Below are 12,816 nucleotides of genomic sequence, written 5' to 3'. Positions count from 1 at the left end.
AAAAAATAAAATAAAATTAATAACATCACTTTCATTGGAAAATTGAACATGTTGGTTATGGGGGTGCACAGGAAGGGAAAGTATGTGTTTGTGTGTGTTTCTCTAAAATAGAATGGATGTTTATGCAAAATCCTTAAAGAATATAACATAATCTAAACTAAATTAATAGGTTTGCATGCAAATGAGCTCTATATTGATAGGTTTACATTATTTTTTAGAAACAAGGACTTTTTCATTAATGAACCAAAAAGAAAAAGGTGAAATGCATGTCAAGCCTATCTTGATCATTATCTGAACTAAAACTTGTCTTGCATGTTTTCTATCTGTCAAAATCAAATAAAATTCAATAACAATTTATCATAACTAAAGAAAACTGTAAACTTGTCAAGCAGTTTCACATCTATTTTCTTATGTTATAATATAGTTGGTGTGGATAGTAGAAACATGCCCCCCCTCCAAATCAAATGAAAGAAGTAAGATGCCATACAAACCAAAACCCACAAATAATTTAATTTTTCACTTAGGTTGTCTATTGGTCTTGTTTTTACAAGTTATGTAGTTTACTGTCTTGACAGAATATGTTCAAGGTCATCAATCAATTGATTTATTCAATGTCATATTTTCCTTGCCTTCTTTTATGTTTCAAAGCACATGTTTACAACTAGGTTAAAACATTCTGCTACATTGATTGATATTAAGTACAGATATATTGGAAAACTTTAGCTTTTGGTTCTAAAATCTGTAGACTGAATTAAATGTTATCCCAATCATGTAGGATGCTACAAGGACAAGAAAATTTCATTGGTATCATAGACCTTAATAGATGGGGATAAGCAAACTCTGACATATATGGATATATAATAGCTTTATCAATATCACAAGTTCAGTTCTCCTCCATGAAGCGCTTTTCTAAGCTAAGATGCACAAATTTTATCTAGAGCTAGAAAAGACTTCTAAGTCGATTTATAATCTTTGAGGTGAAGGTGCTTGGCTTAAATTGATCAAAAGTGTAGAACATGAATCCACTCAATACTTGGTAATCCATGAAGAGTAAGTGTGTGGTAATGCACTACTATACATTTTTTGTTACACTTCATTGCCAATTTGTATGTGCCCCCCTCCAAATCATGTTCTTAAACAATTTCCTCAAACCAACTTTACTTCCACAAGAAATATTACCTAGTAACCTAAAAAAAGAAGCTAGTGCAGCTGGGGTGATGGCAACTAGTGCAATGGGGGTTGTAGAGAAGAAGCACAACAAGAATAAGTATTACGAAGAAGAAATCTTGTTTCACCTACAGAGAAGAAGCACAAAATTGTCTTCATTTGGGAAGAAGCAGCGTAGACCTCGGGTGTTGAGAAGAAAACATGTTTCGCCTACAGAGAAGAAGCACAAAAGGCTTAGGGTTGAAAAGAATGATTCAGAGAAGAAGCATAGACCTATCTCAATTTAGGGAAGAAGCAGCGCAGACCTCCTTCTCCTGCTCATCATCGATTTGTAGCCACTACTCTTCACGAAGAGAAATTTCTGATGCTCTCCATGTAGCAAAAACAATTTGGGGATAAAGGAGCTCATATTCAATTCGGGGTTAGAGGGGTTAAGACTGAAGAGATGGTATATTAAGTTTCACTTTTTAAAAGGATATTTTGGTATTTAGAAAAAAAAAGACCAACTGATGTCAACATTTAGGGTATATTCCCTAATAGAGATTGACAGTAAGAGGTCTCAGTGTAATTGTTAGTTATGCAGAAGGTGTTTCTGTAATAATGGCATTCTCTAGGGAGTAGTGTTGTAAATTTTTCTAACTTATTTTATTTAAAATGAGGGCCCACAAATAGGACCTAAATGGATTTAGAATTGAAGATGTAATAAGGGAAAAGAGTCTTTAGATTTAGGATATTTTATGTTAAGATATCATAAAAATAAAATAATCATTTCCATTTAAAAACTAACACCTCACTCACGGTATTGATTGTGTTGGGTTGATTTGTAATTTTCAAAACGCTGGACGTACCTTGATGACTACCTTATTACCTCTTATACATACCAATCCAACGAGTGAGAACAGACAGGGGCCATACCGATCCGATTCCTCAAACCGTTGTTGAACGAGTGAGTAGACTCGCAACTCGCAATGTTCACTTTCCGAAATAAAAAAAGAAAGTAGTCTCGCTAGGATAAGGGGTGAAAAAAAAAGGCAAGGACCCAAAGGATAAAGCTACAACGGACGGACGAAGGTAAGACCAGAGAGAGACATGGCCATGGCCACTGCTCACTGCCTGTCTTCTTGCTTGGCTTTTCCTTGCAAGTCTAGAACCTTATCGTTGAGGAACTCAGCAATTACTCGGATGAACCAAACCACTTTTCGGTCTCTCAGTTTCTCAACAAACCTATCAGACAATGCCTTCTTCACTAGAGGTAACAACCACCATCTTTCTAATCACTTGCTTCTTCGCTCCTGAAGTGCTTCATTGTTGCATTCATTTGTTTATAGTTCTCTCTTCCTCTTTGTCATCTCAATCGAAGAATCACGAACTCTATACTCTTATATTTTGTAAAACCAAAATCTTGTATTGTGGGTTTCTCATTTTTAGGGAGTTTATCAACGAGGAATGTCGATAGACCTGCCCGCTACTCTGTTGTTTGCGAAGTGGCTCCAAAGAAAAAAGCTGATTCTGCCCAGAAGAGAGCTCGCCAGTCTGAGAAGAGGCGCATCTATCACAAAGCTCGGAAATCAGAATTTAGAACCCGGATGAAGAAGGTACCCACCCCCTTTCTTAACTTTTTTAGAATGTTTTCTCTCCTTTTGAAAAATTCTTGTCGTAGATTGCAGTTTGTTTTGTTTCCAAGAGTTAATGTGCATATAGTCTGAAGGGAACTATATACTAGTAAGTGCATCAATCCCATTATTGTTCCTCCTTTTTTACCAGTTTGTTTCTCTCTTTCTCCCCTGCTAACACCTAAATCCTAATTAAACTGCTTATGATGAACATAGAAACTGATTTTTTTTTTTTTATTAATGAAAATGTACTTATTTCCAATTTTTTACTGTTTCTGAATTCCATTTATTTTATTTTATTTTTTGGATGTCGTTATTAAGGCAGAAGTCATAAGCGGAAGTATAAGAAGCTCAAACACCGTATCTATTTGGTAGTTCCAGTATATAGCATTTCTCCTCACAATGCCCTTGTCAAGCTCATCTAGCAGGAAATACGTTGTAGGTTCTCTCCTTCGTCATGAGATGAAAGCAAGACTACATGAGCCTCTGCAAGAAAGGAAACGGGGCCGGACACGAACCAATAACATTAGCTGAATCCCCTTAAATCTCAAAGTCCTAAATATCCATAGAAATGGAGTAAGTCTAAACCAAAAAATTGGAGGGGGTGTTTCTAAGCACAGTCCAGGTGAGTACCCTGAAAAAGAAAAGGAGCTCTGCACCATTAGAGTTAGTACCAAACATCCGTAATAGATGAAAATGATATTCCCCTCCCTATCAATTAGAGAGCCAGTAGCTGCAGGGCTGAGATCCTGGGATTGCCCAAAAGTATCTGTCGAAATTTAGCTTGATTGGGTGCTTAAGTGAACTTGGATTTGTCTAGAAAATCACCCTGTCTAATGGACTTGATGGATAAAACTCAGGATACATCCAATATAGAGGCTTATCAAATCAAGCTATAGATGAAGATGTGAATCTCTTTAGGAATAAGGTTTACTGATATATTTGAAATTCTGCCGTATTGTTCTTCCCAAATGTGTCCATATTCCTGCCAACAGGGTATGCCAAATGGAACTTATCTAGTATCATCCTCCGTTCCCCCGCCCCCACCGGCCACCCGCTACCTGCCACCCGCCACCCCCAAAGGCAAGGGCCAAATTATGTCTTCATAGAGAGCTAAGAAGCCGTGACGGATGTCTGTTGTCGGTGTTGGATATGCTATGAAATTCCTCATCCATCTGGCCTTTCTAGTGGCTATTACAGAATGAGAACGATTATGATAAATATATTTATCTAATTGGGTTAACTTGATCAGGTTTAGCCATCGTAAAAGGGAAAAAGGGGAAAAAAAATCAGGTTTAACCTATAGACTGGTTTTCTACCTTAACAGCTCATCTCCATTTGATTTTTGTGGGTGTTTGGGTGTGTATCATTGGTCAGATATAAAGGTGTTTTGGGCTGTTATTGGATAGGTTCGAAGTAAGTGAAGAGGTATAATGCAGGGACTGATCTAGAGGTGCATCTTTTTTCCTGCAGGGATAGGCAGGATACTGGGGAAAAGGGAAGGCGGATGGATATTGGTTGTGGGTTAAGAGTTGTTTTTGATGCGGTGGCACTAGAGTCGTTGGACTGAACCCAAGCCTTGATGGGACTGGGTTCATTGTATGTTAAATTGTCTGGCTTAACTCCCTTTGGTTCCAAGAACATCACTGAAACTTGTAATTTGTATATTATAGAATCCATGACACAGAAAGTTTAATTGCTCAATTGCTATTTAAGAGATCAGAGAAACTGGGTCCCTGATGGCAATCCAGATGGTGGGAAGCAGGTTAGAGTGTTAGACTATCAGGTTATATGAAATCTCAAAAACTTCTTCGTATTTAGTTCCACTGAAGAGTAGGTGTTTTAAACTCAATTCAGTTGAGCACATAAAGCCGATACTGAAAACATATATAGAATCAGAAAATATCTAATACTGGTTGTTCAGCCAACATTAAAGAGTTCATGTGATACCCAAGAATACGGCAAGTACTAGACCCGCGCGGGAGATCGATGAGATGTTCCCACCAAGAATATGGCACGTACGAGGGTGTTTGGGAGATCAATGAGGATGTGCAAACTTTAGTCCCACATCGTCTAGGGGGAGATTACTAGGCTAATTGATAATCTCTAGTCTCCTTAACATGGTACAACGCTTTTTAAAGCCTTAAGGCCTATGTGCAAAAGAGAAAAATATTGTGCCAAGGTTAATGGGGTGGGGGTGTTACAAATGGTATTAGAGCAAACCCCGATAGTGTGTGGGGCCACAGCGGGGACGTTGTGCCAAAAGGGTGGACAGATCCGCCTAGGAGATCGGTGAGGTGTCTCCACCAAGAATACGACAAATACTAAGGTGTTTAGGAGATCAGTGATGGTGTGCAAACTTAAGTCCCACCTTGCCTATGGGGAGATTACTGGGTTAGTTGATAACCTCTAACCTCCTTAATATGGCACAATGCATTTTAAAGCCTTGAGGCCTATGAACCAAATAGGACAATATTGTGCCAAGGTTAATGGGGTCGGGGCTGTAACAATTAAAAAATAAATAAATAATTAAAAAAGGACATGCTGTTAGAAATTGCAATGCTAATCAAACCCGTAGCTCGTGTTTTTTCCTGTGAATCAAATCCTAAGCTCATGTTTTCTTCATATGAATCAAAACCCTAAGTTCATGTTTTCTTCCTATGAATCAAACCCCCAAGTAGGATTTTCTGTCCATAAATCAAACCCCTAGGTACTTTTTTTATTCCTATGAATCAAACCCCTAGATTCGTGTCTTCCTTTAACCCATAAATCCTAAGTTCTCACCTTCTCTCAAACTGAAACCCTAGACCTAACCAGTTCTAGGGCCAAATTTTAGGTTGTAGTTTTGACACTTACCAAGGCTCGCAGTAACCCTACAAAAAACAGAGACAACGAGCATGTGAGCGAGAGTGTAAAATCAATAGTAGAGAGGGATAGAGCAAGCGTGAGAGAGATTCCATACCTACAGGTTCTTCCTCATAGGGACGATGGTTTGTCTGCTTCGAGCAACGGGGAAAATGGAGTTGATAACCTTGCACCAATAATTGTGATTCCATATTGAATCACACTATTTATTTGAGGGTCATAGAAACATGATTCTATGTAGAGATCATGTATATAGGTTAACTATATGGAGACTTATTTTTATGAAGAAAATGTGAATCTATGAATTCACTTGGTTCGTAAATGGATCACCTTCAAATGGAACCAAACAGTTTTAAAAAAGGAGAATCACGATTCTATGGAATGTATCTCCATAGATTTACCGAACCAAATCCCAATCGAGGTTTTCAAACCCCGGAATTACACCATTTCTACATCAAAAGAAGGGTTCCTTTCCTTCTTTGCCTTGCTTGTTTGTGGAAACTTGTCATTTGTCAAATTTGGGAAATTGCAAATTCACTGTCTTTCATAGTTGTCAAGGCATTACCTAGGCCCCACCTAGGTGTCAAGGCAGTTTGTCTGGGTCTAGGCAATTGTCTCCCCCTATTTGAATCCGGTAAAAATAGTTTCAAAATCAAAGTCATAAAAGTCAACCCTCCAGTCCAAGAACAAAACAAGATTTTCGGTTGTAAAGGCGATTTTCAACTTTCAAATGTTGAGTTTTTTTTTTTCCCTCAATTCTGACAATTTCATAATTCTAATCATGGTAAAACATATTTAAAATCAAAAGTGCGGTAAAATAATTTTTTGTTTTGATTTCCATAAAATTATTTTAATTCAACCGATTTAACGGCATTCACGCACTTTAAATTAGTTTGACCGGTACATAACTTTGTCATGACAACTTATATTTAAGTACTCTTTGGATTTGTTAGAAAGTTGGTTTTGTGTTTTACCTAAGATAAAAAGTCTCATGTAAAAATAAAATCATTTGACCAGTCAAACTTATTAGCGAATAAGAACATTTATATGTTGATTTTTGATGACTTGATGCAACTTATGTTAATTTTTTATGACTTGATGTGGCTTAATGTTGATTTTTAATAACTTGATGTTTAATATTAATTTCTTATGATATAAGGTATATATAGCATACTAAATAATGTTACAAAATAAGAGAAGTGAAAATTAATACTTTGACACCTTTTTTTTTTTTTTTTCGATTGAAACTTTGACACCTTAATTGCCTAGGCAATGCCTAGCCGGCACCTTGTTGCCTAAGCGCTTAGGCACCCATGAAGCACCTTGGGTTGCTTTGGCAGCTTGACAACATGGTATCTTTTACCAAATTTTCAGACTTCTCTTTTATCATAGCATTATCCTTTCTAAGTCACAAATTTCTTCATCCTTCCTAGTTCAAATCATTAGTGTTGCCTAGAAATAAGAAAGGAGTCAATTGATATTTAAGGACCTAGGTGATAAAATGAGGATGTTTCATTGAAACTGCAATTGCCATTGATTATTTCCTGTGTTCTATATGAATATTTGAAGGCATGGTGGTTTTCTTTTTTTTTTTTTTTTTTTTTAATGTATAAAGCATTATTGAACTGAGAGTTTTAGCTTTGTTGGGACAAGGCTTAGCTGTTTTTGTTGTTATTGCTGTTGAACTGAGAATTTTGGCTGAGCTTCAAATATTATTTGTATAAATGTTGTGCATATGTTTATTACTTCATCATTCATGAATGACTAGATTTTTTACACACATCCTGCAAAACTGTTTTGGCTGCACAGTATTATGAGATATCTATCTGACACAACCAGCTTATGATGCAATTGATATAATCAGAATAAATGCAGTGCTTGGATTGCAATGTATGATTCAGAGTAAATGTTTCAGGTGTTTGAGGCACTAGATGTGCTCAAGAAGAAGAGTGATGCACAGTTTGAGGAAATTCTTCCAGTTGAGAAACTGATAGCTGAGGCCTACTCATCCATTGACAAGGCAGTGAGGGCTGGAAGTCTTCACAGGAACACAGGAGCCCAAAGGAAGTCTCGACTTGCTAGAAGAAAGAAGGCCGTAGAGATACACCATGGCTGGTATACTTCTGCTCCTGCTGAAACTGCCTGAGGAAGTACAGTAAGAGATGTCACTAGTTTTGTGGAAATTGCCTGTATGTTACCTCCATTTACTTGCTATATACATCCTTTTGTCTCAGATCTTAATTCTTTGCCATAATTCACTTGACTTCCATTTGAACTGCATATAGCTCGTTCGCCTGAATTGCTGTGGCCGACAATCATTTTTAAACAACCTATCCTCATGCAGTTTTCCTTTATTTTTTCAAAATAGGTAGAAGACATGCAACATTAATCGTCGCATTTTGAAGGAAAACCATTGAGCAAGGTCATTATGTGGCTAACGATGGCAGTTGCACTCCACATCTATTATGAAGTGGAGATCATCTCTCTTTGAAAGCACCTTGTTGCTATAAAATGAAATATCTTCCCTACTCTTTCCCTTTTTTTTGCTTTTGGGTACTAAACGGACTATTCATTGAGACACGCAGAGCATGTGAATTCAGTCATACAAAGATCCTGAATCCACGGAGTGGAGACAGGCTAAACTATCCTAAGCGTATGGGATAGGGCCATCTGAGCCAGTGAATCAGCTAGCATATTGCTGTTCCTGAAAACATGAACAGAAGAACAGTTCACAAAATTTGAAGATGGGTGTTTGATATCATTCACTATGGGGGGAAATGGCAGGGGGAACTTCAATCTTCGAACCGCTGATGTAGGCTTGGATGTCTTTGTTATCGGTTTCGACCAGAATATTGACAATGCGACTAGTCTCCTATAGCTTGCAACATCCCACTCCGGACACCAAGAGCCTCGCCTATCAAAATATTACCAAATACCATTGGTTCAGACACTGCAGTGACTTGATTTCCCAAATGATCACGAATTATGAAACCAATCCATCCTCTATTGATATCCTTGGATGGGGAGGAGACCACCTGTGGAGGTTAGAAGCAGAATGTGATCTGTTGGAGATATGACATTGAAAGAGGCCACGGGCAGCAAGGAACTCATTGGCTGCAGCTTGGGCTTGAAGAGAGATTTCCGAGGGATCACGACACATTCTACTAAAGATAAATTCATTTCTTGCCAACCATATACCCCACAGAATGAAGCTGCATAGAGTGAGTAACCGGCGTCTCTTCTGCTCACCAAGATGATTCAACCTTTCTAGGCCAAGTATCCATTACTGAATTGATGGTTCAACATTGGGTGGCAAGGTGTCAGAAGGGGGGCTACCAAACCGAATCGCTCTTTTATAGCTGCAACCAAGCAGGATATGATCAAAATACTTTCCTGTGTTCCACACCTTGTGCAAATGGAATTGATCGGGATGCGCATCTGCCGCAATCTTTGGCAGGGTAGGGAAGGACCAGATTTTTTTTTCTCCATATGGGAGATGGCCAAAAAGTATGCTGGATTCGGGAAGAAGAATATCTTCAACATCTTGCACATCCTGCAAGTTATACAGAAGATGATAAGCTGTCTTGACATTGAATAAACCTGATGTTGAAGCACCCCACTTCAGAGAATCAGCCCTGGGGTTTATAGATAATGGGATTTGATTCGACCCAACTGGAGCATGAAGAAAATCAGTGGTGGGGTAATAGGTAGACTATAAAATTTTGCCCAAGTAAAGGTAGGATCCCGGAAGGGGCGCCAAGCAACCTACGCTAACATAGCCTGATTATGAGTCTAGGATCTCTAAAACCTAACCCTCTGGCAGACTTAGTATGGCATAGCGGCGCCAGGAAATCCAGTGTATCTTGAATCTTCTTTCTACTTTCATTTCTCTTCCCAATAGAAATTAGTTGCAGCAGACCGAAGCTTGTTATGGTGAGTCAGGGAGCTCAAAATGAGCTGATGCATGAGTGGTCATGTCGAGAGCCTTGGCTTTCAAAAGGGTCTCTTTGCCAGCTTGCGATAAAAGGAGGGGGAGCTAAATAATCCTACATTGGTGAGGGTGAGGCCTTTGTTGCAGACAAAAAGAGGGGAGGTTAAATAATCCCACATCAGTGTGTAAAGGGAGAAACTTGAGGCCTATAATTAGAGGCCTATAATTAGCCTCCGGGACCAACACTTTCAAAGCAGACTGGCAAAATAATCTCACGTCAATGAGTTAAGGGGAAAACTCGTGGCTTAGAAGTAGGGGCCAATCAGCCCTTCCAATAAGATACCTTTTAAAAAATTGTGCAGGTACATCCTCCATGACCTCTTCAATACTCTCGCTTTAGTTTCATAAAAAAAATCTCCCTCTACTTTCTCTTCAAAACAAGTAACTGAGGTTTTTTTTTTTTCTTTTTTAATAATAGACAAAAAAATTTATCTATTGAAATAACTTAAATTATCAATGGTAGGGTTAGAGTTCCTAATATGTAGCTATTTGTTCATAACCATGGTGGCTAGATCACGTAACAAAAGTACCAATTTGCTTGTAGGCCTGAGACAAAAGTGAGGTTTCAACAAAAGATTATAAACATAAAAAAAGGGGTATGGTGCTCCAAGGCCACGATTTGATACTATTGTCAGAAAGTAATGTTTTCAACTCCTCAGGATGACTCCATATCTCCTTCACTTCCCATCCATTGGCACTTGCTGGCTTCATCCCATAGAGAAGCCTCCTCCTTGTGACTTTTAACATTTTTCCCCGTCATCATATAATCAGTATATAGTGTGACACAATGTCTTTGATTGTTAATACTAGCAGCCAATCCAGATATATTGTCAATGGGGTCAGTAACACCTGTACATATTAGAACAGTTAAATTCAAGACTAGAATACTCAGTCCATTAAAGGGTGCAGATAGCAGTCACCTGTGGGCTAATAGAATGGGGGGATTGGGAAAACCTAATACTTCACATGATATAGAATAGAGTATGGATTGGGTTTAACCTGTGAAAATGTGACCTGATTCCTATGTGTCCATATGTAATAAATAGCAAGTTATAATAAAGGTATTAATCAATAGCAATATAGTATCAGAATTAAAGAAATAGATAATAAGGGAGTTAAAAGACGAACTAGTTAATTGTTCCGTTAATAGTCCTAGTGGACTTGCTGCCCAAAGCCTCTTGATGAACTCGCAGGAGAGAAAGGTATATGCCATAAGATTCATGATGGTTGTGGCACAAACCACAAGTTGGGTTAACATCCGCCCATTTTTCTAATATATCTTTAGTAGGAATCCCTCCATGTGCTAGTCTCCAAATAAAGAGCTTAAATTTTAGGTGTAATTCAATTAATAAGTAACTGAGTTAATCAAACAGGTGAGTAGAAGGGAGACCAAACCCTTTTAAGTCTCAAAGCAGTGGCTGCATCCTTCACGACTATCACCAACCGATACAAGATTGAAAGCATAAAACAGTCTGTAATAGTTGCAAATAACTCCACAGTGGTTGCTTTATGAGTCGTCCAGGGATCACTCCATGACGGGAGTACTTCCACTCGCAGTGGAAAATCTCCCTAAATTAATTCTTTCCCAACTAGTGGAACCCTAAAAAGCACTGTATTGAATTCCTGATTAATGATGATGGCATTTGGATGGATGACAAAAGGACCATTGCTAAGGAATTTACGCATTATCTTAGGGGTACTTACACTACTTCAAATCCTCTTGACCCTTCTTTCATTGAGTGCGTATTTTTCAACGTGGTGTCGTCTGAGACATCTCAAAACATTATGTGTAACCCCTTTGGGTGGAAGAAATTAGAAGTGTTTTTTTTTCTCCGTGGGGCCATTTAAAATTATAGGTATTGTCGTATTGATGGGTTTGAAGTTTGTCTTTCAGAAGTTTTGGGATTTAGTTGGTAGTGATATTTTTTCAATTTGTTTCTCAATTTTTTCAAAATAATTTTCTTCCCTTTGGTGTTAGTCACACTTTGATTTATCTCATTTCTAAAAAGGAATATGTAGTGAATGTTGATGAATTCTGGCCATCAGTTTTTAGAATGTGTCTTATAAGATAACGGTCAAGATCTTAGCTAATAGATTGAAGGGGTTATTATACTCTTACATTTCACCCTACCAAGGTGCCTTCATACCTAGGAGGAAAATCTCGGATGACATTATCAGAGTTCAAGAAATTTTTTATTATCATAGACATAAAAAAGGTAAGTCTGGGTTTGTTGCTATTAAGTTAGACACGGCCAAAGCCTACGATAGATTAGAATGGGGATTCATCACAGCTATTTTTAGTTTTTTGGGTTTGGGGAAACGTGGTGTGATCTTGTTGGATATCCCATATCATCTTTGTCAAACTCCATTAAGTTTGAAGGTAGTTCCTTTGAAGATATTAAGCCCTCTTGGAGTATTCGACAAGGGTGTCTCCTGAGCCCCTATATCTTTATTACCATAACGGAGGTCTTCTCGGTTCTTAGCATATAGGGAGTTGGGGATGTTCCGTGGTCTTAAGGTTGCTTGTAATGCTCATGTGGTGTTTCATTTTCCTTTTGCAAATGGCATTTTTTTTTTTTTTTTTTTTCTAGTGCAACTATTGAAAATCTTTTAACTATTAAGTTGGTGTTGGATCTTTTCTCATTTCTATTCGGCCAATATATTATTGTTGATACGAACGGTTTATTCTTTAATAGAAGTGTTTCTCTGAATGAAAGGAGGTGTTTAAGATCCATTCTTGGAATTAAGGAGATATCTAGGGATGCTATCTATTTGGGAACCAATCTCTTTCATCATAGAGCTCGAGTTACAAATCCTAAAAATATTGTGAAAAGGGTGGAAAAAAACCTATGTATTCGGAAGGCCAATCTAAGGTTTTGACCCGATCTGTTTTGGCATTAATACCAACCTATTTGATGTCATGTTTTTTCTTTCCTGTAAATATTTTTTGTAGCCTTGATTATTTAGTTTTAGATTCTAGAATGGAGATAAAGGAGACTTGAGGAAACTTCATTTTCATTTCATCAAATGCTTTGCCTTCCTTATAAAAATTTGCCACACCCTTGATTATATTACTTTTAGATTCTGAAATGGAGATAAAGGTGACTTGAGGAAACTTCATTTCCATCTCATAGAATATGGTTTTCTCCACACAAAAAATGTAGGTGGGTTCGCTTGTAA

General features: G+C 37.8%; 1 protein-coding gene across 1 annotated transcript; it reads left to right on the top strand.

Moving 5' to 3' along the window:
• The first annotated feature begins 2,186 nt into the window (after positions 1-2,186).
• On the top strand, positions 2,187-7,925 carry LOC122071599 (30S ribosomal protein S20, chloroplastic). The gene is made up of 3 exons (XM_042635985.1): positions 2,187-2,419; positions 2,596-2,762; positions 7,561-7,925. The coding sequence occupies exons 1-3, from the start codon at positions 2,257-2,259 to the stop codon at positions 7,789-7,791; spliced, it is 561 nt and encodes a 186-aa protein (XP_042491919.1). The 5' UTR covers positions 2,187-2,256; the 3' UTR covers positions 7,792-7,925.
• The last annotated feature ends 4,891 nt before the right edge of the window (positions 7,926-12,816 follow it).

This window comes from Macadamia integrifolia, unplaced genomic scaffold (genome assembly GCF_013358625.1).
Source record: "Macadamia integrifolia cultivar HAES 741 unplaced genomic scaffold, SCU_Mint_v3 scaffold_30A, whole genome shotgun sequence".
Classification (NCBI taxonomy): domain Eukaryota; kingdom Viridiplantae; phylum Streptophyta; class Magnoliopsida; order Proteales; family Proteaceae; genus Macadamia; species Macadamia integrifolia.
The sequence above is the reverse complement of the archived record's forward strand: the minus strand, read 5'-3'. Positions and strand labels throughout refer to the sequence as shown.